Source organism: Passer montanus, unplaced genomic scaffold, assembly GCF_014805655.1.
Source record: "Passer montanus isolate IOZ18808 unplaced genomic scaffold, ASM1480565v1 scaffold32, whole genome shotgun sequence".
Taxonomy (NCBI): Eukaryota; Metazoa; Chordata; class Aves; order Passeriformes; family Passeridae; genus Passer; species Passer montanus.
Window position 1 is genome coordinate 3,291,742 of NW_024367930.1, and position 26,541 is coordinate 3,318,282.

The 26,541-nt window shown below is 42.7% G+C and overlaps 1 protein-coding gene across 1 annotated transcript in view; it reads right to left on the reverse strand.

Moving 5' to 3' along the window:
- Positions 1-25,557, reverse strand: part of EGFR (epidermal growth factor receptor) — a 157,483-nt gene extending 131,926 nt beyond the window's left edge. The window contains exon 1 of the mRNA XM_039715099.1: positions 25,096-25,557. Coding sequence (XP_039571033.1) covers positions 25,096-25,201 — 106 coding nt within the window. The 5' untranslated portion in view covers positions 25,202-25,557. The remainder of the gene's footprint in view (positions 1-25,095) is intronic.
- Between the last annotated feature and the right edge of the window lie 984 nt (positions 25,558-26,541).

Below are 26,541 nucleotides of genomic sequence, written 5' to 3' on the forward strand. Positions count from 1 at the left end.
ACCAAATGAAGGCTGCAAACATGCGTCGTGACAGGACCAAGAAGTTCCTCCCTGCTGCCACTCCCCAGAAATTTATATTTAAAAGTGGGCTCTCTACAACATCCCCTGCCCAATCTCCATTCAGCTCTAAATGTTCTACTACCTATAGAAAATTTTCTAGTATTAACTGCTGTTGGGGAGGAGGAGAGTGGTTTGTATCACTTCAAGTTTGAAAGCTGATTAATCAACCTTCTCAAATTTGCCTTAGGGAAACAATTGTTCTCTCTCATTATTTATTGATTTTTTTTTTTTAAACATTTCATTACAGTCAAGACCTAGATTCTGAGCCCAGTCCCTAACCAAATCGACTTGACTTTTGGAAGGTGAAAAGTAAAGATAGCTTTCAGCTGAAAAGCAGTAAGATCTACCTTCACACGAGTGACTCCTCCCTCAGGTCTCCACTCTCTGTTTGCACAGCAGGATCAAATCAGGCTAACAGGTTGCACTGGGGTCGTTACCAACCTTATCTTCAGTTAGTAATCCCACATATCTTTAAGAGGCAGGAACAACTTTGGAGAGTGTAATTGTGAACAGCCCATGAGCTTAAGTGAGTGAGCTCTGGCATGGGCCTTTCGATTCATTGCACTTCCACCTGGGAGGTACAGAAAAAAATCTTTTTCTCAACTCTGTGAAGTTCTATGTGAATTTCAACAGAGATACAACCACACAGGAAGCTTCTGCTTTCCCCTCAGTGAGTAGTAGGGCTACAATTCAACATTTTATATGCTGCTCCTATTTTCTTAATTTAGAAGTTCTCTTTATGTTTTAAAGAAAAAAATAATACAGCCAGATTTTTTTTTTTAAGTGAAGGCTGTGAATTTTTTTCCCCTCACACAAATATGTACAAAGTCCTTCGATGTTCCCATAATTTTCTTGTCTTGGCCTTGTCTTTAAAGACATTAATATGCTTAAATACCTGGGAATTAGGTTTCAATTACCAGGATCCCCCAGAGGTGTTTTTACTTTTTCTTCTTCATTATGCAAAGAACATGAAGAAAGATCAAGTTTTTATGAGCCCACCCACAAAGGCTTCAAATATGCTGACTCTTAATAACAAATTTGGAAAGGAGAACCTAGTCTCAGTGAACATGTTTTAAAGCTTTAAAAAAAAATTGAAAGGAAAATCATGAAAGAGGTCCTTTCACTCTGACAGAACAATGACAGGACAAGAATGAAATTAAGGTGACTTCCCAGTTTCCCCAAAACATCATTCCATTTTATTTCATCACCTACAAGGGTGCAGGGCAGATTTAACTGTTGCTGCTGCCCTCTTTCTTATTAAAAATTGTGGAAAAAAGAGATTTGGCACCTTCACTTTCATCCTGTTCTCCAGACAGAAACAACACCAGCCACCACTCACTACACCTCCCTGGTGTTGAAAAGACTGAACTGGCCACCATAATAATAATGCAAAAATCAACAGGTGTAGACCTATAAGAGGCAGTTAATGCAATTATTAATAAATACAGCAATTTAGTGAAACCATCCACTTACTTTGTTTACGCTCTAGAAATTTTAGGCCTCATTGGAAATTATCTTTCATCCTCTGGGAATGGAGTCTCATGCTTGGCTTCAAAGATGCTGGCACAAAGCGCAGACCTTTTGTTTAATTGCCCTCTTTTGAAGCAGAATATTAAATCAGGTCAGACTGAGTAAGAAAGGGAGAAGCCATACTCCAACAGGAGTTGGTGGGAATGAAAGCCAGTAGTACAAACCATATCTACCCCTTCTTCTTAGCTATAATGGTAATAAGGGAAGCATACTTTCCCATCCAGACTCTGCAAAATGCTCCAGAAAGAAAGGGAAAAGATTTGGATGGAAAAAGCACTATACTTGTCTGAGTAAATTTTATTTAATTTTATTTTTTAACATACAACAATATCCACAGACTATGTATCTAAAGCTATCAGTCTCAGAAGTACTGGTGCTGGAATAGTTTCACTTGCCAGGAAATATCTGATACTAAGTTAGACTAAAGCTGCCTGATAAAAACCCCGCTGGTAATGTTTTTAAAGAATCGGGGTTACTACACAGCAGATGTGTTAAAATAAGAATAGACCTACATTTCCACAGATACATGTAAGTAAATACAGAAATGCAGCACCAACCACACCTCTGTGGACACTAGGGGTTGGTTTGCCCCCAGGACTTAGGACTATTCCAGCATGTTACAATTTAGTATTTGCATTTGTCAAAAAGAAACTGCCAAAGTGAATAGCTTGAACTGTTTTCATTTGCTGATACAAATTGTTACACAAACAAAAGAGAACAACTACTCAGAACCTATGGGCATGCAGTGAACTGCATTACTCTCAACAAAGAAAACTTTATAGGGGGAAGAAAAATGGTCTCTTCTCCTTTTCCTGTAACAGCAAAAATTTCTGCTCTTTTTAAATATATTCAGGGCATTGCTTACTGAAAGCTTCCAGAATTTAAATGAAACCACTGCACTGGCTTTATCCAGTTAAGTAAGCAATCATAGATACTACAAGCAATAAACTTCTAGAGTGCAAGGAGGTGGGTTGTTTAGTCATCTCCGTGAGTGCCTGAAACTCATCTTTAAAAACATTGGTGCTGGATTTTTGTCTAGTATTTGAAGTAATTATTTTCCTTTCTCTTGTAAAGTCTTCACATTAAGGTGGTTATAGCAGGCTGGGGTCTGATAACGCAAGGGGCAAAACCCTGTCCTTTACTTTTGGCCCTGGGAAGTGCATGTCATTCCCATGCAGGGGACAAACTGTGGTCCTAAAACGGATGTGCAGCCTGGATTTAGAGAGTTGATAATGAGTCATTACACGTAACACAGCAAAACACAGAGGCCATGTGGATCCAAACCACAGTGTGCATGTAAGACAAATGCCTTCTTGGGCAAATACAGAAATGCATGCTCCTCCACGGCAGACAGGGAATTCTCCAGGCAGGCATGGATCCATACTGTACTGTAAATTATGGCCTGCTATAAATGAAAAATGCTGATTTGGGGATTGTTCACTTTGTTATAATTTTCCAAGAGTAATATCCTGCAGGGAACAGCCAAGTTAATACAATGTTTCCACTCAAAAATTGGCAGTGCAAGCACAGCCGATGGGGTGTATTTAATGAGACTTTGCCTGCTGATAAAATGTTATTGCAGAACGTGCAGGCTAAGGAGAGCCTCATAGTTTCCATCCCAGATGAAATGTTAGCCTAGCAAAACCCAGTCACCAGCAATACTTCTCTGCACTTGTAATACAATGTATAGTCTACTCTGTTTTAGACATCTTCTATAATTGGTAAGATCTTTTAGCCATCAGAAGAGTACAGATGCCCTTTTGTCTGGTTTATTCTCAAAGGGAGAGGCTTGGGATCTGCCATGGATACGACTCATACCCGTTATTTTCACACTTGGCTCTGATGCGCTGCACAAAGGTTTGTCTGCTCCATCTGAGAGAACCTGAGTGTAACTTATGGAGCTAATCACCTCCACCACAAGTATTTGCTCATCTTTCCTGAACCTACTCTGTATTTTCTGCAAACTTTCTATTTTTGGCACAGGGAGTGAATAATTTCCAGTGAAATGTGAAACTACAGTAATGTACAAAACAAAATCTGGGATTGAGCAACTGAACTGAGAAAAATCCAAAGTGTCAAAAAGCCCCCGCTGCTCTGTTGTGAGCACGGCACGAAGGTAACAGATGTGTGCAGCCCTGAAACCATCCTCTCTGCTCCTCTCCCTGCCCTGTGCCTACAGCGCTCAGCACTCCTTTTGCATCCATCAGCTTACATAAAGCTCACAAGCTGCTGAAGTCTGAAACTCATGGAAACATAACGTGGGGAAAACTCCCATTTCACGCTACATCTCCGTGATCAGCATCATGCACAGATGAAGTTTCAACTTCTGCATCCGCCGCCAGATGACAGATCAGTGCGTGAACACTGAGGGCTTGAAGGAAGGAGCCAAGCACCACAAGGGCCCTGGGCTGGGCGCGGGAGGTTTCACAAACACACACCAACAAATGTTACGGGTCTCCCCCAGGGAACTTGGGGGGAGCGTTGAACATGATGCAAATTGCATGGAGTAACAGTTTTGCCCTAATTTGTACATCATTTTGCAGCATAGCTGCTTTACATCCAGTATTGTGCAGAGGAGGAAAGAAAGCCCCAAACACTGCCTTGAGATCACAGGCCAAGTGCTTGCTAGAGCTACTAACAAATGTGTGCGTGTGTGTCAGCATGTGCGTGTAACTCCACAGCTCTTTTCTCCACCCCCATACACAGCACAGGGAATCTGCTAATACTAAAATGGTGGGGAAGGTCAAAGATTTATTGTGAGAAAGCCAACAGTAATTTTGCTGCCTCTCTAGAATACTGCAAACATCCAAATTGCACAGCTTAAGCAGAAAAATAAAAGTTACACTTTAATTTCAGACTTTAAAGAAACTCTTAAGTTCATAGAATCCACCACTGAAGGTACAGACCCACCATGTATTTCCATAAATTAAGAGCAGCAAGCTATTCCCTCATAAGCAGAGCTCCTTCTACATAATGTGACAACAAACTTTACAAAGGTAGAACTGGAATGTCAGAAACCGCCTTGCTTACAGGCCTGCCAAGAGCCCAAAATCCCTGCCTTTCGCAAGGATTTCTCCAACTTTCCTTGTACCCCTCCAGAACAAGAGGCATGCAAACACTGTGGCAAGAGGCAGAAAGAGCTTGTGGAACCACTGTGGAAAGCACTGGAAGCAGGATTTTCTTTAACAGCATGAGGGATGAACTAAAGAGAGGTTTGCTGTCTCCCCAAGTGCCCACTTGCTTCTGGTCACACACACGACTTTGGAGAACACCATGTGCTGCAACTGTGAAGCGTCCCAAAGAGCAGACATAACCAAAGGCTTCTTCAACCTCTGGGCTGCAGAGTGGCATTTTGAAAGATCTTATCTGACCCCCCAGGCTGGTCCCAGGCTCAGTCTTCCCTTTTGGGAACACATTTTTCCATGGAAGAAAGCTGCTAGTGGGAAAGACCCTCTGTGCTCAGGAGTGGCTGCATGTTGCAACACCCTCGTTTGGCAGAGGAGGCTGCAGCATTCCTGCAGCTGTCCTGGGAAGCAGCCAGGGGCTCTCGCTGAAGGTGCTTCATCCTGTGTCCAAGTCTTTTATGAGTCCCAGACTTGCACAAGAGGACTGATGCCAAGTTCAGTATGTTCTTGGTTTTACCAGCTGCCTTTTTAAATTAAATTATTCCAATTCATAATGGGATGAGAAACTGAGTACAAAATGAATAACAAGGTGCAAAAGCTTCATTTGATTTTGTTCAGGTTCCTCAATGTTTAGCTGGGGATGTTCACCCCACAGCCCAAGTCTTCAGTAAGTGCCAGTGGCTGATGCAGACTTTTCTCTGGTAGGAGAAGGAGCCTAAAAGCATTAAAGTGCCAATCCCATGTAAAAAGCATGGTGCATCTAGCCTGTCCTGTGTTAAACTAATGCTAAGTGCCATAAAAAGTGAGCATCTCTGTGGACTTCATCCCAAAGCTTCCAGCAATTTGCTCCATTACCAAACCTCAAACCATTTATTTTTTCAATCAGTTACATTTTAGACCTCTGTGAACTACTATTTCATTCACTGCAGATACTCAAGAGACCAGGTACTTTGTGATTTTTGCTCTCTACACCTTAAGCACACTATGGAGAAACATAGGGCAACACTCAGTGTCAAGGTCTCCCCAGCTTTACTTTTCAGACCTCACCACGGTGATTGGTGTCAGCAATGAAAATTTTCATTGCTATGTAGGGCCCCAGGCCTGAGGGATCTTCTCTTGCATCATGTAAATTTCTCATCCAACTGGCAACTTCTTGTCATGATGATTGCAAAAGCAGATTACCAAGCATTCACCAAATTTGAGAAGAAATCCTGAGGATGCTACATGAGCCAGCTGGGTTTGGATGGCACGTGCCCTGTCCAAACAGCTCGATCTTCACCAGTGAGGGTAATGGAGTGAACAAACCAGGCCAGTAGCTGAAACATTTTCTAAAAATCACTGAAAAGAAAATAAAACAATTCAATTGCTGGCCTCACACAGTACCATCAATACATGACAGAAAGCAAGCACTTGATTTCAAAGGGGTCATTAAGCCTTAAACTAGCCACTTAACAGGAACGCCAGTAGCAATACTGGTCAAGTCAATGTTTGTGCATGATTACACTTCAAATCTAAATGTGAAGCTGTTGTACATAACAGGGTCTGTGGAGACTTGTTTCTCTTCCTAATGGATTTAAATTGACAATAAAATGGAGCCCAGGACAAAAGTATAAAACAAGCTTGAAGAACAAACATGCATTTTCAAAACACCATGGAGTTATCAAGGGCATTTTGCTTTGCCTGTCCAATGCACATAATTTAAAAGAAAATATTCAATTAAAAATAAATAAAATTGTTGGGGAGGAACACCTTTTGAATCACATAATAGCATGGACAGCCATCATATGGTGCTCTCCTCCACACTTCCAAGCTGTAAGATGCTTTTCCTTCCTATGAAGCTTTGTGCAAAGGCACAAATCGGCCCTGAGAATGCTCAGCCAACTGAATACTTATGGTGAGGGCAACAGCCGAGTGGTTGGACAAAGGCATACACCTATCCCACCTCAGGAGAAAATAAAGCAAACACAACATGACCAAGATTGGCATTAGGTTCTTTGGCCAAGGAGAAGTGTCCAACCCTCTTTTTCACAGCTCAGTCTGGCCAGTTTGCTGCAAGTATCCTTGTGATACAGTAGTTAAGTGCAAAAGTTGTGCAGCACCTTATGCAGGCTTTCCAGATATTACAGGGCTACTTTTACCTTATAAAGGCCTTTTGTCTTCAGAAATCATGTTTAACTGCAAAGCAGCTATTGTCCTGAGATTTTTGCCAATGGACCAAACTCTCTTTCAATGGAAATAAGTTATGCATTCCTTAGGCCTCTATGGTATCAAGTGCTATTAAAAAAAGAAAGTAAGAATAGAGATGTAAATATCCCACTTGTTATCCTGGCATGCTGCAGAAAGTAGTGTCACTAAAAAACACCCAAAACCCAGCTGAAAAACAGTAACAAAAAGCAAACACCCAAACCAGAATTCACTACGCCATGTAGGCACCTCATAAATATCCTCTTTAAGTATTTACCCGCAGCTGAATTTGGATTGCAGCAAAAAACCTAATTTGTATTCAGCCAAAGGATTGCTGCTAATGCTACAGAAAAAACACAGTGCAGATTAATTCTCAATATTAATGAAAGCAGAATATCCTAAAGCTGTGAACTAATAAATATGCAGTAATGGCCAATGACAGTTTGTAGACAACATATAGTTCAAAGCTTTATAAGTTTCTTTTTTTTTTTTTTTTAATTCCCTGCTTTGTTTTCTATTAGTCCACAACCTAGAAACACTGAGAGACTTTGCAAGCAAATGCCATGGACAGAAAAATTAAAGGGACCTTAAGGAAGCTGTTAGGCAGCCCTCACCTAGAGAAGTTTTAACAGGGTGAATCATGTCTAACCCAAACACAACCTCCCTGCTTATCGAGGAGGCTCCAACCCCTGCCGATGCCAAGCTGGGGCCAAAGAGCAAAGGCACAGAGCTGGGCCAGCATGCCAAGGCTGTGAGCAGTGCCAGGAGCCACTGGACAGGTAAAGGCTCCCCTTTGGCATGCCTGGACAGTGGCTCCCACGGGGGCATCACCCACCCAGCGCAGTGTCTGGCGCTCGAGGATGCCCACACACTCCTTGGAAAGCCAGAGGCAATTAGTAACAGGTACATTTCCTCAAAGCACTGGATTGTGTGGCAGATTCCAAACTTGCACACACACTTTTTAAGACCCCAGCACTTACACACTGCTGTGGCTTCACTCACCCTTTGTTTAACATTTAAGAAAATGAAGTCTCTTTAGTACACACAGCTTGTACTGCAGCACTTAATTCTTGATAACACACAATAACTTGGGGTTGGGGGTGGGGTGGGGCTTTGACCATATCAAATCTATACAGCAGACAATTATAATACACAGATCCTGATTTTATAATCCTCTTTTGACTATCTCATGGGAAATCCATTATTCTGATCCCTATACAGTCAAGTCAAACCCACCCAAACATAATCAAAACCAAAGGTCTCCCCAAAATCTAGAGCTTGCTAAGGATTTGATACTTGAATTCAGGTAATTTTAGCTCCTCCTTGGGGTATCTTTTTCTTGGGCATACTTCTTCTGAGCAAACTTCTTTCCTGGGCACTTATTCTGAAACACTAAGCCAAAATCCCCTGCATTATCTGCAACAGATTATGATTTCCATGCAAAATTCCTTATTGCAGTTGCAGTGAGCTGAAATAAATACCCAAAACAACAAAAAGTAATTGACAGACTATGGCATAGGACTTATCTACAATGAATCATAAAGAACAAACTTTTTTTTTCCCAACAAATCCTTTACACCTGACAGCTCAGACTGGGAGCAAACCTGAAAGACTTGCATCCCTGCATTTGAACATTGCTTTTCCTGACTGTATTACCCAGGTCTGCTTTCAGACCTGAGCACAGTACCTCAGCATTTCAGCATTGCAGAAGACTCATCTAAGGGTAGAATATAACCTTATGTTTTCATATCACAGTGCTGCAGACACTTACACTGTCCCCTTTTCATACTCGTGCATGTTAAAGTACTGTCAGCTTTAGGTAACAGCGCCCATGCAGCTGCCTGCAGCACAGGCAAATGTTTGCTATTCCTTCCTATAAATGGGAGATATGCTAACAAGCTTGCCTGGCTTTCAGAAGCCTTTGGTGTTTAACTTAGTCCATAGCTAAAACAAGCTCTCTTTAGCATATCATATCGTATACAATCAGGAAACACAGCAAGGGAACACATGCATTTTAAACTGGAACCACTAAGCATTAGGAAATATGGAGTCCATGAAATAACTTTCTAAACCTTGGGAAGCTTCCCCTCCCTGACATCAGCCACTCACTTTCACTTTGTACACAGGCCGTGAGTTTATGGACAAAACATCATTTTCAGGTATTAACCCTACCTACCACCACATCCTTTAGGCAAGGCCCTGAACTTCATGTACTGAAATAATGCCACTGCCTTTAATTTTAAAATTCAAAACAGACTGTCCCCTCAATGTCTCTATGAGTAGACAAACAAATAAATTTCCTACCTGGGTAAACTACTACGAATGGTGAACCCAGTTCCTCTGCCCCTGGGAGCTTCTTTTAGATAAACACTCATCAGACTTCTAAGCTTTTCTGCCTCTATGTCTCCAAAAGCATTTTTAATATGCATCTCAAGCAGCTTGTTAAAAACCTGCTAGTGCTGGAAAGCATTCCCAACGTAACATTGAGTTTATCATCAGAAGTTAGTGATTAATTAGATATCAGGCAGACAGGCTGGATTTTTGAAGGCGGATTTTTCCGAGATAAATCACTGCCTGCATTCAATTTTTGATGTAGTACATTTAAAGTACTACATACAAATAGTAAAATAGATAATTAAAAATTCTGCTTTTGACCACAAACTGACTTGTTTTTGTTGTCTCAGGCAAATTATCATACATGTTACGTGTCTGAACACTTTCATTACACACCTATTCATTTTATACAGTACTGGGGACATGCAAGACATATCTTTCATGCACTGGACTCCCCTGTCATATTTGTACCAGAGCTAAACCGAGTTTCTGAAGAAACTTCTTTGTGACCCTCTCAATCAGTTTTTCTTATTGTTTGGGCAGCACCACAAAGGTGCTGTTTCCAGTCCTAGGATACAGTCCCTATTGCTGCCTTTAACTCATTGAACTGCCAAGTGCTTTTGGCATTTGTTCAAACAAAACATACTGAGGCTGTAGGATGGTTATCAAGAATAAACCTGTTGTACCATCCTAAATAAGAGTGATAGTAAATATAGTTACCAAGAGAGAGAATTCATGAGAAAGATCCGAATGGGGATTACAGAGATGGAATATCAGCTTAAGTGCTGTGGGTTATACCACAGCGAAGGTGTAAAAGGTAGAGGTTCAGAAATCATCCTAAACTGATCTGTCAGTATTTGTGCCGGCCTGACCAAGGCTAGGAAGGGAAAGCTGTCTTACAACCCAGCATGGCTTTCATGCAAAATTGTGAATTTTCATAGGGATTTTAATGACAACCTATAGCTTCACCAGGGCTTGGGTTCAGCCCTGAACATCCAGCTATAGCAGGGTCTTCTTACGCCTCAGTGTCTTGAAAGGAAAACTCACATAGGTTTACACTACTAGGTTCAGACTAACTTAAAACCTTTCATAGTCTTTCCTAGGTCTCTTGCCTCCCCTAAAACAATTACATTTTATAGTACAGAAACTTTTACAATGTACCGCTCTAATGTTTAATAGACAGCAAAACATATATACACCCTTCAACACATATTCCTTGTTATATCAAATACAGGTGATACACAAATGTAACATAAAGCCTTGTCCAAAATTCAAAATAACCCATTAATCAAAACTTCTGATACTTCCAGTTACTCACAACTTCCCTTTCAATCATTTTCAGTGGCTCATTGTAGAGAAATGCCAGGTATCTGCCCTCACCAGTCACACCCCACAAAAGTGTTACAACTGGAACCTCTCAAAACCATCACTCCCTTTCACAATGCAATTTTTGTCACCTGTAAAACAAGACTCTTGAACCCATACAAATTCTAGCCCTACACAGAGCTCAGCTGATTTCAAAGGGATTGTACATAGATTTGAAATTATGCATCTGTCAAAGAGCTTGCTGAATTAGATCTATTGCTATTTCTTTCTGTTAAGAACTTTTCTCAACTTCTGAAAAAAATTCATGATCTCCTTCCACTGTAGCATTCACCAAGTGTTAAGTTCCTACTCTCACTTTAGCTACATGCACTTTAAAAATCTGTCTAATGTACTTCTATAAGTGCTACATAGATGGGAGATGCTTCAGTACCGGGTGGCACAGCAGTTGCTGTGGTAACACCATTTTTTTTTTAATGATAAAGCAAGAGTGCCAGAGGCCTCCATATACTAAGAATTACATATTAACATATCATCTCAGGCCTATAGTAAATAGTTCTCAGAAAGAGAGAGAGAGAGAGGTGTATGCTATATAGACATGCTTCTTTGCAAGAGCTCCCATGTAAAAATTTTGGCTTCAACACATCCAGTGTGTGAGTGAAATGCCTCTCAACTCTATAAAGTTCATTACAGCAAGTTTAGACATAGTTCATTTTTGCTAATCCATAGGACCACCACTTTGGCTTACAGAAATCAATGCCTGAAGCCACAGCGCTTTATACAAAAATATATCTAGAAATAATATTTTCAGAAAAGAAAATGGAAGGACAATTACCAGAATATCTACTTACTAGACTTACTTGCCTGACCCAGGCAAAAGACTCATTGCAAGTTATAACACTGATACCATAAAATCTTGGGATGTGATTATCATCTTACCTTCTGTTTTGGGAGAATTAAGTGCTCATATGTGGTATTCCATATCAGTTTTTCCCTTTAAACTAGATGAGAAGAAATTTCTTAGGCAAATAAGTAATAAAAAAACCCTGAACCTGCAGTGGCAGGCAAAATATCCACAGACTTCAAAGGGATATAATGCCTATGATTTTCTGGATTGAGCCTGAAGAGAAAATGCATGTCCCTGCTGCAGTGTTACTGTAACTGAGAAGCAAGAGCTCCAGATTTTCTTCTCTTTCCTCCAGCTCTCCCTAATTTCACCTTTTCTATAAGCTTCCATGTATGTATCTGCAATGATTTTTTTCAAAGTTGCACATTCTGAAGCTGGGGAGGCAAATAATTTTGAGCCCCTCCTTGAATTCAACTTTACCACCCCCTGTCCAGTACATCAGGAAAGTGGAGATAAAGCAAGCAAGTTTATCAAAGGGCCATTCAAGATCAATAACTTCAAAATTATATTTTTCTGGGGTAAGCACTCCTGAAGTTGTGTAGATGGAAACTGGAGAATATATTCCCTCAAGATACTTTCCTACCTCTACCATCAACCCCTAAAGAAAATAAATATGGGCAAGCAGTAACTCTAGGAGGACAGACCTTGCATCTCTCTTTAGCACATTTCTGTTCCCTTCCTTCTCAGAGTACAAAAATGAAACTCCACCTACAGGCAGGTAAACCAGCTCTTTCTTTCTATCCCATGCTGCAGAAGTGGAAAGTCCATGTTGAACTCTTCATTAAGCTTTGTATTAGCAATGCTTACGCATTAGATATGTTGAATATCACCAACAAAATATCAGAGCTGGAGCAATTCACTGCTTGACTAAACTAATGACATATTTTCCTGCCGTCCTCACTGCATTATCAGTGCAGTATTAACCATGATGTTGCTTAATGCACTGTTAAATACCGTGTGCTATTTATTTTCTTGCAAAAGCACTTCCTTCTCTCCCTACTTTGGATTAAAGCCCATTTTGCATCACACTATGGCCAATAATTTACCTAACCAATCATGTGGAAGGGATGAGGGAAATAAAAAGGAGATAGGAAGCTAGTAGCTGTGAAAACAGTTTGAAAGAGACCATACATTGACACAGCTTGTAAGTTATAGCCAAAATTTAAGTGCTTCTTTTTTTACATAGAGTATTCATGCTTATGAAACTAATTAAGCCTTTTTAATGTTCATGTTCTAATAATTGTAATGTAAAAAAATCCATGGTGAAAGCTAACAACAGAGTAGAAATATAGTAAATTTAAACTATTTTTTAAATTTTCCTACAAATCCTGCACTGACATTGCCTATTTCTGCTGATCTCGTGAGCAACTGGCAGAGGTAATGAAAAAGTGCCTGTCCTCTACACACAGGAACCTCCAATGTAAACCCACCTCAGCCCAAGCCAGGTAAGGGACTTCTGGGCAGCTACAGCAACAGTGGACCTGAGCCATCAATTTTTAGCTGACAGTATTTTCTATTATTTATTATTAAGAGTTATTACATCTTCAGAGCAAAAGCCTTATTTTATGAAATTACATTAACACAGTTGATGGTAGCAATTTATTCCAGGACCCTAAGATGTTCACTGACAATCTAACAATGGATGGAATTATTGTTGACAATTTTACAAGAGCTTTTATCAGAGTTTACGGGCCGTTAAGCCCAACAATGCGATCACCAGTACAATATCATCCCTCTCAGTAGTACAGAGCTGGCCCATAACTATCCATTTGCTAATCTTCTCTATTATAATCAGTCTGTTTACTTAGAAGTCATATGTTTGCTATTTCTGAAATTATCTGAGTCTCTGAAACTGTATTTTAGTCCACAGATAGGATCCAATAGGTCCCATGCTAAACAGGATAAAATAGCCCTTCTTTAAAATTCCAACAATCAACTCAGATTTTCTCTTCACAAGTTGAAATACAAAACACAGGTTTAGCATACATGTATTAAATTACATGATACAATACAATAATAAAGGTGATAAGTCACCCCAGAAAATCAAAGGATTCAGTTCTTGATCCGAGTTTGTCATTGACACCCTTCCAGGCCCTATGCTGACAGGAATTAATTTGGCTGGTAGTAACTAATGACCAGACAGAAAAGAAATAGGGAAGGTGTTAATTAGCTATTTTTACTCTTAATTCACTGAATAGCATGTGCTCATTGATGCAAACCAGACTGCTGCTGTTCAAATCAAGATGACTCTCATTTAGAAAAAGGGTCTGTTCTTCCTTTTTTGCACATGCTAAGTCTTTCATGTGTCAGCAAGAATTATCCACACATACTGATGGGAGCATCTTACACACTGCTGAACACAAACTTCCTTGGTGCTGGATTAGTTCATCTACCATAGACAACTGTGATAAACTGATGCAGCCTAGGGGATATGCCTCATTAAGGAGGGAAAGAGAGAACAAGAGCAGATTTGAAATAATAAAATCATTAACAAGAACACCTTGAAGAGCTTATTAGGTAGGAAACAGACTGACAATACCATTGTTCAACATTTAATTACTTTTTGAAGACCAGATGGAAATAAGAGAGCGTTTCAGTGGTCATCCTTTCAAATTCAAAACAAAAAGACAAGTATCAAACTGATCCATTAACTGGGCATGTATCCTAAAACAGATGTTTGAAGAAATAATGAGATCCTACCAGATAACTGAAGATGCTTAAGTTTCAACTTCACCTCTTACTGGAGACTTCCTCACTGCAAGAGGTCAAATTAGGAACTACAAATTACTTTTACACCAAATTAAAAATGCTGCAACTCAATTACTTATCCTTACACGCAGGTGGAAGCTGAACACATAACATAAATCTGTCTTACAGGCTTTCCTTTCCGGATCTGCTGTGAAATACTTGTCCTTTCTCCTACTCTCTATGACTGAACTTCTGCCATTCATTTTGGGGTAGTGATAATGGCATCAGTATCTACCCAGATGTTACAAACATGGCAATAAAGGCAAAGTGTGGAGCTGATATACCTTGGCAGCACCTTACTCAGTCAACTGCACAGACACCAGCTCAGTTCTCATGTTGGTCTTCCTCTGCTACACGAGTGAAACTTCAAGTAGAAGCCAGTGCTGTGTCCCTAACATGTTTGGGTGCACAGGGACCAGCTAGAAGGGGCTTTTTTCATTAGAAAGCCAAACACCAAATGGTCCATCTGTACAGGCAGTCAGCGCTGGCCATTGTGTCTCACTAAGGACAGTCTCAGCATTCTGATGCCAGTCACCATTCGAATATAGAACCTGAGGTGTAAAAAACTCTCCTGCTGGACATAATTCATCTTGTGTTCACATTTCACAAGTCTCCATTAGGAAAGATCTGGACCAGTACTTGAGGGAGGGGAGATGTGACTGGTTTTCTGACAGCTTGGTTTTTAAGAGTGTTTTCAGAGCTCAGCTAAGGGAGAGAAGTTAAAGTCACACTTCCACAATTTCCCAACTCTCCTCAAATGCCAAGGGCCCCACGTCGTACCTGCTGCTCTGTGGTGCAAAACCCATGTACATGTGGAAACCTAACAGCTCCAATTATGGTCTAGCTGTGACAAATCAGCTTCCAGAGTCAGGATTTTGCCAACTAACACTTCTGCTTCCAAAAAAATTGGTTTGTTTTGTTCTGGTTTAATCGGTTTTTCACTTGGGGTTTTCTGTTTGTTTTTAATAGGAAAGAAAAAAAAAGTCATGTACTTGGTGCTGAAATAGTCTGAAGAGCAGTTAAAGAAATGAGAATGTCAAATTCCATTCATGAGAAATAAAAATGGAGAGAAAAACCACTCCAGTAACTTAGATTTTCATTTTTAAAGGTCCTTGCTATTTAGCAGTTCCCAAAACATCATGCCCACCAGTCACTCAGACTTGAGGATACCTCCCCCACATTTTTGTGGGGGAAGACTTCTTTGTCTTGTGCCCAGTAGATGATCTGTGAACTTTCAGATTCAACACATGAGAAACAAATTTGTCAAACATTAGTCATATCTGCTCATATCACAGCTGTCCCTTCCCAATGATTAAAGAAAATGAGGAAGGTTTTATTTTTCTCCCAGCTTCTAATATTTGTGTAAAATTCACCACCAATGCCTTCATGTAACTTCCACTCTCAGAAGAAACAGTGATCACATATGTAAAATGGTATTTTTATCTGGCACTGAAGATATGTTATCTTCATTATTTTGAAATTGCTTTTATCAATTTTGTATAAATCTTGTGTTTAATGTATCTTTCATGCTATATTAACTGAAAAAGTTGGAAAGAAACACGATAGCAAAATTTTATCCTGAATAGAGCAGATGATCACTTGGCCAGTAGGCCCCAAATCTTTCCATATCCCAAGGCTCCATATCATATTGATGGTCCAGGGCATATTTTCTTAAATTAATATTGTTTTGTACATGGCACAAACAGGTATGACAGAGCAGTAAAGTGACCATACATTTTTTTAAATACTATTTTCACAACACCAAAACTACCTGGGAGTTTTCAGTTCCATAATATAGCTACTCAAAATTACAACAAAGTACAAAATAACAACATCAGGAAACAAAGGACAAGCAGACCTTTTCTTCCCTACCTTCTACACTGAATTGCAATGCTCTCATCCAAAGTCCAAATCCAAGAGCAGAAGTTGCAGGTGACCCATGAAGCACATCCCCTTGGAAACACCAGGGGCAGCACATAATCCATGAACACGTCTGAGAAAAGCAGTTTTCTGCACCTCTGGTTATGTACATTCATGGGAGTTGATGGCCAAGGAAGACATGAAGGAAAGCTAAGACTGCAGCAACTGTAAATATTTGGGAAGCACCTGCTTGAGCATTGCCCACTAAGATTACATCTTGGCCAGGTGATTTCTTTTTCCTGTTAAGAATCTGTTTGTAGGAAATGCACAAGAAAATATAAGTGTAGAAGATACAGCACAATGCCACCTGTGCAAAACATATGTGCACCTCATTTTAATGTGAGCTCTGCTTAAGTGGCTTGTGTTGAAATGCTACCTAGCATTCAAAGTGTAAACCAGCTTAATCATATCTATTGAAAACCACATAATAAATAACATGAAATATGCAGCATGCCATCCTAATTGCAGAGGTTGTCTCACTTACTAGAAGTCATTTATTTATTCAAATTACTTGAGCTACGTGATTCAATCTGAATCATGGGAACTAGTTACTGATTTGTGCAAACAGCCTCTTCTTTGCTAAAGGCATTGTTGAAATAACTGACCCAACTGCTAAAACAAGCTTCTTCCTTGAACCCTGCCTCCTTCTTTAGTTTTACTTCCTGAGTGAACTTCAGAAAACATCACTGTTCAAAAAAAAAACCACTGTAAATTCAATAAAAAAATAATAATTCCAATGCAATTAATTAAGTAATGCAATGGGAAAATCGGTATTTTCAAGACGAAAAAATTGCTTAGTAATAGGGAACTGCATATGCAGCCATAAACTTCACTTTGCAGAACTGCAGTACATAGCTCTCAAGAAGAAACATCCACCACCTCAGATGTGATTCAAACTTAACTTTCAGAATTGCACATATGTCTCAGAGCTTAATGGGGGAGAGGGAGTGAATACATATCCATGAATACATATTCCCAGACAGAGGAAGCTACAATTTTTTCTTTGTTTGGTTGGTTGGTTTTAGGTTTGTTTTTTTTTTAAAGTTAGGTCTTGCAAATGTTAAAACTGCCATCATAACTGTGCTGCAGCTACATTAAAAGCTACATTAAAAGCTACATAATTTAGGAAACAATACACCTGCTTACACCCAGCCTTGATTTGCAGCTACTGTCTCACAGTGCTGTTATTTCAGGAGGTGCCAGGGCTTCCCCGGGGCGGAGGAGCAAGGGGCCAGGCATGCTGAGCCCTACCACAGGCAGGGAGTGAGCACGCCTCAGCCAACAGGAGCCAGGCCAGATGCTTGCCACCACAGGTCACATCATCCCAGGCTCTGGCCAGCCTCCATCAAGGGACATGTCCCCAGGGAAGGGCACACAGAAGGGCCTTCAGGAATGGGAAGAAAGGATGCTGTGCATGAGATATTTTTTCAAAGCTTGTGAATAAGCCCCAAGTAGGATGTTGGTTACCTTCAACTCCAGGCAGTGTTTATCATTGGCTTGGGCATGGGGTGAGAGGCCAAAATACTAGCAGGCAACTTCATCAGTGGCCAGATGTATTGCCTCAGGCAGGCATTCAAAGTCTCTGTGGCTTCCAGCCCTTGAATCATGATAGGTAAAACAATACTTTTCCCTATCTAGGAAAAGTGCTGTGCGAGCTCACAGTGCCCCAGTGCCAAGACTGGCTGATTTCCAAGGCTTTCCTGGTTATCTTTGTATTTACTACAGAATCTGGTGATGGGAAGGCAGGGATTATGCCACCATATCCTGATTACCAAACATACAAATGCCATTCCCACAAAGTGATAATTTTCTCCTTATAAAAGCCAGAGCTAAAATACTACTATCCTGTCATCAAGACAGCTGGTTTATATCCTCTTCTCCTTCCTTCCACCTCTTACCCAGAAAACATCCTGTCTGGCATGCTCCCTGCCAACTCATCCAGCCCTACTGGTCTCTGCACCCAGGAAGGAGCCATCTACCCCAGCAGAGTGGTTCTGGCACAACTGGCCCTGAATGCTTACAGTTTTTCAGTTTGGGATGGAGGGGCTGGCAGATCCCTGACTCTTCCAAGGAGCTGGATGATACTCTGGAGAGGCTACCCACCTTTCACACACCACCTTTCCAAGGTAAAGCAACCAGAGAGAGGCAACTGCTAGACAAGAGGGCTTTTAACCCACACAGAAGCGTTGCTGGCCCTTGGGGCATTGCTCCTGCTCTGCAGTGTCACCCTGCCTGCCCAGAGCCCTGGCCTGCCTCCAGCAAGGAGCCTGCAAGGCTCAGGCTCCTCCACTGGAGCTCAGCTCAGATGGTGAAAGGGCCAAACATGTGGAGGCCAAGGAGGTAATGGATACCAAGCTTTTTTAAATTTAAACCTATTTATTTATCCCTATTTCATTATTTTTGCTATTTCACCATTTCAATTTATGAAAATAGAAAGAAGCGATCACAAAGCATTTTGGACTTCATTTATCTCAGTGCTCACAGAGATCAGAGCAGAACTATTAATGTGTACACAAATGACAGTTTACCCCACTCCCAAAGCCTTAATTTTTTGATACAAGCTCAGCAAACATGCCTTGGCCAAAAAACTAAGTGGGAGGGAGGTATAAGAAAATCAAGTGGTATTCTGGTATTTTCAAAATAAACCTGCAAATTTTAATTTCAAACAACATTTCATTTTGCTTCTTACCCAACTTGAAAAGAAATCGTATCAAGTCAAATTTGATCTTCCAGATTATATTAAAACAGGGCTTTTTTCTTGGTGTTTTGTTGCAGGGTTTCTTTTTTCTCTTCATTTCACTAAAACCACCCTGACATACTTGATTCAGTATGACTGGAAATTATTCTTTTTTTTAGGTTTTTTTTTCCTCTTCAACCACTGAAACAAACAAAAGCCACCCATGATTCAATGCACTCTGCTAGTAGAACATGCATGTGAACACGTAGATGTTTACTTTCATGTACGCAGATGTGCTGGGCGGACGAAGGAACGCTGGCAGAAGGAGAATCCCTGCATCTGCCTTGCACGGATCTGTCAACAGGCAAAACAGACTTTGCATTGAAGCTTCCAAATGAAAGCTATGGGATACATAAATCCAGCACGTCCGTCTCCTAACTATGCCTTCTGTTTGTTAAAAAATAATTTTTAAAAGGTGTGGTGTGGTAGCACTTGCACTAGTCAATGGCCAGCCCACATGGCCGCATCTTTTCACTTTGGTCATCAGAAAGATTTCCTGTTTAAACACACAATCTCACAGGTAGTTTTCTCATGCTTCTTCCTTTGAACAACCCTCAATAACATTAAGCATGGAGAGCACAATACCCACACGTACACATTTCCCCCTTAAGACAAACTACAAAGTCGTGTCGCAGTTCCTAATAAATAACTACCTTGCTTCAGGAGAAATAGGCATTTATTTTGGTCCAATTTCTCTGCACAGAGGAGTACATCTTTTTTTTCCACATTTCCTTTAAGAATGACTTATTCTGCACATACTAATGCCAAATGTTCTGTAACTATTTCTGAAATTAAAAAAAAAATACACTATTACTCAATACTGTTAGGTCAGCAGAATTCAGCCATAAAAAAGGAAGCATTACAATTCCACTTGCCATAGTTGGAAGTCAAGAAGTAACATAATCAGAATGAACTGATCTCATACTGTACCAACTAATGGTGTTCCTGGAAGATCCTGGAAGAAAGGGAAGGTTAAATCCATATGTACTTTACAGGATCAGCGTGCACTGTATTAAGCGGAACAAGGACTGTCAAAGTCCACACAAAACACTAAGCAGCGGATTTCCACACTGGGTACCATTAATGGCTGGAAAAACATAATTCACTGAACACTTGAACACTTTCTACCAACACCTACACAATGCTGACAAACCCATAGTGCAGGCCCTCCATGTACTCATGGATTTCATGAGCTCTCTGAAGCCAAGAGGTAAGAACAGCAGTGGTGCTCAGGAATGGAGGGCTTCTGATGGGTCACATCCAACTCATTTCTTGTACCATCCTTATCACCAGAGGTGTGTGGCATTGCAGAAGCTTTGTTTAAAGGGTGATCCCAGCGGTGAGGGCCCCTCATTATTATCCCTATTCCTCCACCATAGAGCGCAGCATCACACAGCTCCCAGCCATGGTCTCTATCACAGGTGCTGCGTGAAGCACTGCTCAGGATCCAGAGAGGCAAGTTCTGCACTTAGAGCAAGATGTGTTGCTCAAGCTAACCTCGAGGCGAGTGCGAGACAGGCAACTATCCCTGTCACCGCAGAAACTGCTGCTCGAGTGCTCATCGCAGGCTACACACCTCCCACAGCTCCACAAAGCAAAAGCAGGAGTCAAAGAGTGAGAACGATCCTGCCACTGAGAAGCAAATAACAGCTCTGCTGCATTTCCTAATAACTTTCTCTTTCTGATAAAGCTAGTGATTTCCCAGCCAAGTTGAATGTGATTCTTGTGCCAGATGAGCCCTGACTGACAAAAGTTCATTTTCCACTAGTAGATGTCCAAGGAGAGCAGTGCAGCCGAACGGAGGTTTGAGAAATTATAAATACAATTAGAAGATGCCTTATGCAATTTATACAATTCCAAAATGGCAATTATTCTATTTAGCAAGTAATCTTTTTACAGAATTTGACTAGTGTAGATTTATAAAGTTTGTCAGCCAGGTCACCCCAGGAAGCGTTCCTAATATAGAACAGCCAGAGGATGCTTTTGTGAGTACAGCCTGTTCTGGCTCCCTCAAATAAAAGATCTACATGTCAAATTTGTGTTACACAAACCCTTTTGCAATACAGATGCAAGTCTAACATGAGATTTAACACAAGTTCTCATACCCGTAAATGCTGGTGCTTATAACATAACATGCTGACACTGATTTTGAGTATCAGTTCTTTCTGGGATAATCCACTCACACACACGGTGTGACTGTACTCTCAGATGCACACATACTACTGAAACCTGGACTAGAGCAAGAGTTTGTAGCAACATCAACAGTTTCTATGCAAAACCATTCCATGAAGGTACTGTCATCCTCCCAAAAATGAAGTAAACCTTCCACTAGGCTTGTTTCCGAAGGGCTATTAAGCAAAGGCAGTTTGTGCTCAAGGAAGATAAGGACACTTTCTGAAGGAACTGGTTTGGCTAGTCAGCTATCTTGCTGCTAAAGCTAGCATATTCCAGATTTCAGTGATACATGGATACCTTAATGCAAAAGTCAGCCCTGAGGACCATAATGGCATTGTGCGACACTCCCCAAAAGTCTCTCTTTATAAATTAACAAATAAATTACAATGGACTACTCTGATTGTAAAGTCTCCAGGGCATTGATCTTGATTTCCTATTTATCTGAAAATCTCTTCATATACTCTTGATGCAAGAAATAACACATTTGTATTTAGTAGCACTTCAACATCTAGTTTGCTCACCATACACACACACTTTGCTGAGAGGCCAATCTCCCTCATAAAATTTTGCATATAGTCACTATTTTTTGCAGATTGCCTGAATTAAGATTACTTGCTAGCATTTTACCTTCCCTTCACTGCTCTTAATGATGGGTTTTGCGTTTTTTTCTTAAGCATTCACACACTGAGGCACTGGAGTAAAAGCAGCTCTACACTCAACACTATTTATTTATTTCTATTATCCCACCAAATCGGGCCATATCGGTATCTAAGTTTCCATTTCTCTAACTGTATTTACCATCAAGACTACACAGATTTATTTTAGTTTGCAAATTCAAAAATGTTTGGTCATTTACCAAGAAAATAGAAAATAATAAATGGTTGCATAGACAATACCTCACACAATAAATACTTACACAAACATACTACCAGCTCCTGTCCACATAGAAAATTCCTCTTGTGTCAGTGGTAATGCAAACACAAGAATGAGAGAACAGTGTGCCAGCTCTCCCGGGACTTCAACAGGAGTATGAGATATCCTTTACCTGGTACCAGCTAGACAGAGAACACTGCTGATTCCTCAGCCACCCTGTGGATGTGTGGGCAGCCCTCTGCTCCTGGGAGGCCCCCATAGCAGGCACAACTCATGGGCTCGTGACAGATCTCTGCTCCACAGAGAAGGCCAGGTTACACTGGAGGGCATCTAAAAAAGGACTGGATGCTTGCATGTAACTGGATTAAGCTCTGCACAATCCACAAAGACTCATCTACCTGTAGGTATTTGTCACAAGTAAGCATGGAAAAATACACAGTGCAGAAACTACAAGACAAAACGCACACAGCCCACACATAAACACTGCACAAGACATTAGACAAAAGTTTTTTACTTCACATGGACATGAATACTTGGATACCCTTAAAGAACTTAGTCCTTTGTATAAGACTCCAGGTACAGAAGGCTACCACAGTCCACTCTGGCAGCTTCCGAGCTGCCTGGCACGCCTGCGTGCTCACTCCTGACACGGAGCAGCACACTCCCATCCCACAATGGCTGCAGCTACAGATCAAAACTAGAGATACAAAACCAATGTGTAGCAACAAAAAGCAATTTGCTGAACCGTAGCACTGTCACCGAGCACTGGCACACAAAAAGGACACGGGTCAAATGCATCCAGCGTAAGTGGCATGCCAGCTATCACAGGTATTTATCTCAGGTACCACCAAGCAGGCCTCCCGGGTAGATTAGTGGAAGTCTGGATTAGTTCTATTGTGCTTAATGTGGGTCAACATCATAGCTGGTACATAGAGACGGGTATTGATCCCTGTGATGAGAGCACTTCACTTTTGAGCAATGCTGTTTGGTTCTGGAATATGTTCAATTAGGCTTTTGTTTGTACCTTAATTGTTACAGTGTTACAAGAAAACCAGTTTTCTCTCATCCATCTTCAAGAAATTAATTCTACAATTTTGGGAGAAGATGTAATTGTATTTAAATTTCCATTCAAACATTATGTTGATTGGATTTTATAGGCTGATTCTGATGTTCTTCTAACACCTGCCCAGGCACATTTTCTTTTTTGAGACCACTCCATTTGGTAATAGAACAAATCAGGTTGAAGTTTTAAGAAGTGCCATTTCACATGCAATTTGAACTTGCAGAAGTATTGCATATATTTATGACAGCAAATTTCCTTTCAGTATTTCTCTGAATTCTGATGCTGGATCTTATCACTTGACCAAGGAGGCAGTCCCAAACATACACTGATCCTCTGCTACCTGCTGGACCTGTTGCTTCAAATCAATAATGCACGATTCTCAGATGCTGCTTCATTTTGTGCCTCTGAGTAATTTTCTTGCTTATCTTCAAGTGTGGGGAGAAACTAATGAAGTCAAATCAATTGATTAATGCTTTCTGAAGAAATCCTTCTGCCTCCACCTCCGCCACTGAGCCTCCAGCTCTTACCAGAGGAACAGTTACTTGCTGACACAACATCCTGAGAATAACCTCTACTGGATTTATCATGTAGCCATTGATTATTTAGTAATCCTCAAAAAACTGGCAACCTCCTAAGCTTGTAAGACACAGAATTAGGCATTATAAACAAGGTATTTCTCCTCACTCAACATATTATACAGGGCATGTGCACCTGAGACTGCATCTCTAAAGACAGGCAGAGCAGATGGGAGGCACTTTACTTCTCATCACCTTCAAAGGATGAGGATAAAATAAATAAATAAAAAGAAAACCAGGAAAGAAAAATTGCCCATGTTACATCAACAACAGGTATGAACTTGAGTTCTGGAACAAGAGAATCTTTCCGCTTTTTAAAGGTTGTGCAACTAGTTCTTTTGGATGGGGTGTTCCTCACTTTCAGGGCGGCTTTACAGTCCACAGTCACGAAAGACTCTAACTCAGTTGCTATGAGCCATGCAATCAGCCCTTCGAGTAAGTAATAATTCTCTTCTCCCGCTTTTTCTTTAAAAAGAATGAAAGGAAAAAGAAGAAAAACCAAACCACCCAAATCTGCATTTTTTCCTCTGGCTGGCAGATTTCCAAGATAAAGAGGACTGCTCTCCGGCTGGAACAGCAGCCGGGGCCTGCTCTCCAAACTCACAAAAGGGAACACCACACACAGAGAAAATGTGACGGGTCCGACCGGCCAGAAACGTCTTCTCACCCTCTGAAACAGCTTCTCCAATAAAGAAGGAAAACCCGAGCACCCGTGGCAGCCCCACGCCCCGGCCCCACAGCCAGCCCCGCCGTGCTGTTCCCACGCACCGCCGGGACGGGCGGGCAGCGCCGGGGCCGGAGCGCCGGCAGGCTCGGGACAGGACGGGACGGGACGGGACGGGACGGCGGCTCCTTAGCGCCGAGTCGGGCAGGGATGAATCGCTCCTCTTTCTGATAACTGGGGAGCCAGAACCCACACGAAGTTCCCCTTTTTTTCAGTCACCCTCTCCCCAGGTGTATACTTCTTTCTATTATTACTACGAGTATTTCTGAACGGGACAAGAGGAGGTGTCCGGGTCAGAGCGACAGCGGGTCACCGGAGCGGCGCTTACTCGGGAACCCCGCGGCTTTTCCCCGCCGCCCCGGTGCAGGGGAGCCGAGAGCGGCTGTGCTGGGCTGAGCCGGGGAGTGCTCTCCGGGGAGCGACTGGGAAACGTGGGAAGGGGGAAAGAAGTAAAAAGAAACACTAAAGAAGAGAAGCACAACAGATGAGATGTGCCAAGGCTTATTCCCTTTTATTTCCTCCACCCCCACAAAAGAAAATAAGCAAAGAATCAGGAAGTCAGGGCTGCGTGATCGCTGCTATAGGTTTGGTTTTCTCCCCATTTCTCCCCTCTCTCTGTGTTTGGGGTGGGTTTTTTGTTTTGATTTGTTTTTTCTTCTTAGGGAAATAAGTAGTTGGGACTTTCCCTCCGCCTCTCCCCACGGGAGGCCGCGGCACGCAGCCGCCCGCAGCCCCGGCTCCCTGGTCCCCAGTACTCAGCCGGCAGAGGACGGCGGGACCCCAGCGCCCTCGCCCCCTCGCTCCCCCGCCCCCCTACCTTTCTTTCCCTCCACGGCGAGGCAGAGAGCGAGGCGCCCCAGCAGCAGCACCAGGACAGCGGCGCGGCGGGGCCCGGCGGCAGCGCGGGGGCTGCGGCCGCCCATGCTGCGGGACCGCCGCTCCCTCGGCGGACTGCGTGCGGGTCGGACGGGACGGGCGCACGGGTGATTCCGCGGAGCCGCTCCGGCTCCCCTCTGCTCTTCTCCCGCCGCAGCGATCAGCTCCTCTCCGGCGCTCAGCCCTGCGCGGGTCCGAGCAGCATGCTGGAGGGCGGCCGTCGAGGTCTGCGCGCACACGTGCGTGCCCCGCTGCGGGCGGGCTGCCGCCTTCCTCCTCCTCCTCCTCCCACCTCTGCTCCTCCTGCTGCAGGCGGCGGCGGATGCACAAGGGCTTGCGGAGCGGCTGGAGCCGGCTGTGGGACGGGGTGCGCCCGGCTGCGCTCTCCACTCGGTCGCGGAGCGCAGGGGCTCCCTCTGGGGACGCCAAGGAGGAGGAGGATTGGGAGGGAGCAAGGAGGAGAGGGGAGGAGAAACCGGCAGCGCCGTCCCCGCCGAGGTGGAGAAGGGGCGGGCCCCCCACCTGTCCCGGAATACAGGTTGAGAGGAGGTGGGAGCGGGGACGAGATAGTACAGTCGTTCCTCCTTGCTCGGGAGGGTGTGTATACGTGGATTTTCTACTTCCTGGCAGTTTCTGCCCGGCAGCTGCCAAAGGCATGAGCGTGCATTTGCGGCACTGCTGGCAAAAAAGCGGCGTGGCCCTAACGCAGCTCCTGCCTTCCCGTGTGCTCCCTCCCGAGAGTGGTGCGGGGCAGAGGGCTCCAGCAGTGCGGGTGTCCCGGCAGGCTTGCAGCAGAAGCGCTGTCCCGTCCCCTTCCTCAGGGAGAGCTGTCCCGTCGCCGCGCCAGCGCAAGGCAGAGTCGAGGCGTTTTACTGGAGAGCAGTGAAGCCGCTCCGGAGGCTCGATCCCCTCCCCAGGGACTCCGGCCTCTTTTCTGCCCCCGAAACCAGCGCAGCCCACTCGGCCTCTGCGAATAGTCCTGCTCTCCTCGTCATTTTACTCCCAATATTTGCAAGGCCAAGTGCGTGCGTGGAATGAAACAGCGCGGTTTTAATGCGTATTTAGCGCACGGATAGCAGGGTGCATGTCTGCCCCTACCGCCTCTATTCCCCTGCCGCCAGCACGGAGAAAGTTCCCTTGCTCCGCGTAGCAAGCTTAACAAACACAAAATAACACAAGTGCTCCTGAGGTGCTCCAAGTACATCTACAAACATTAAGCAAAAGAGTACCGGTATGGTGCTCCTTTCTCTCAAGAGGAAAACCCAAGGTATTCAGGATTCATTTAAATATTCCTATGGGTTTTTTAACAGGCTGTTTCTCTGGAAAGTGGGAGGAAGCACAGTCTTGTCACTCAGATATGCAAATAGGACACATAAGTGCCACTTGT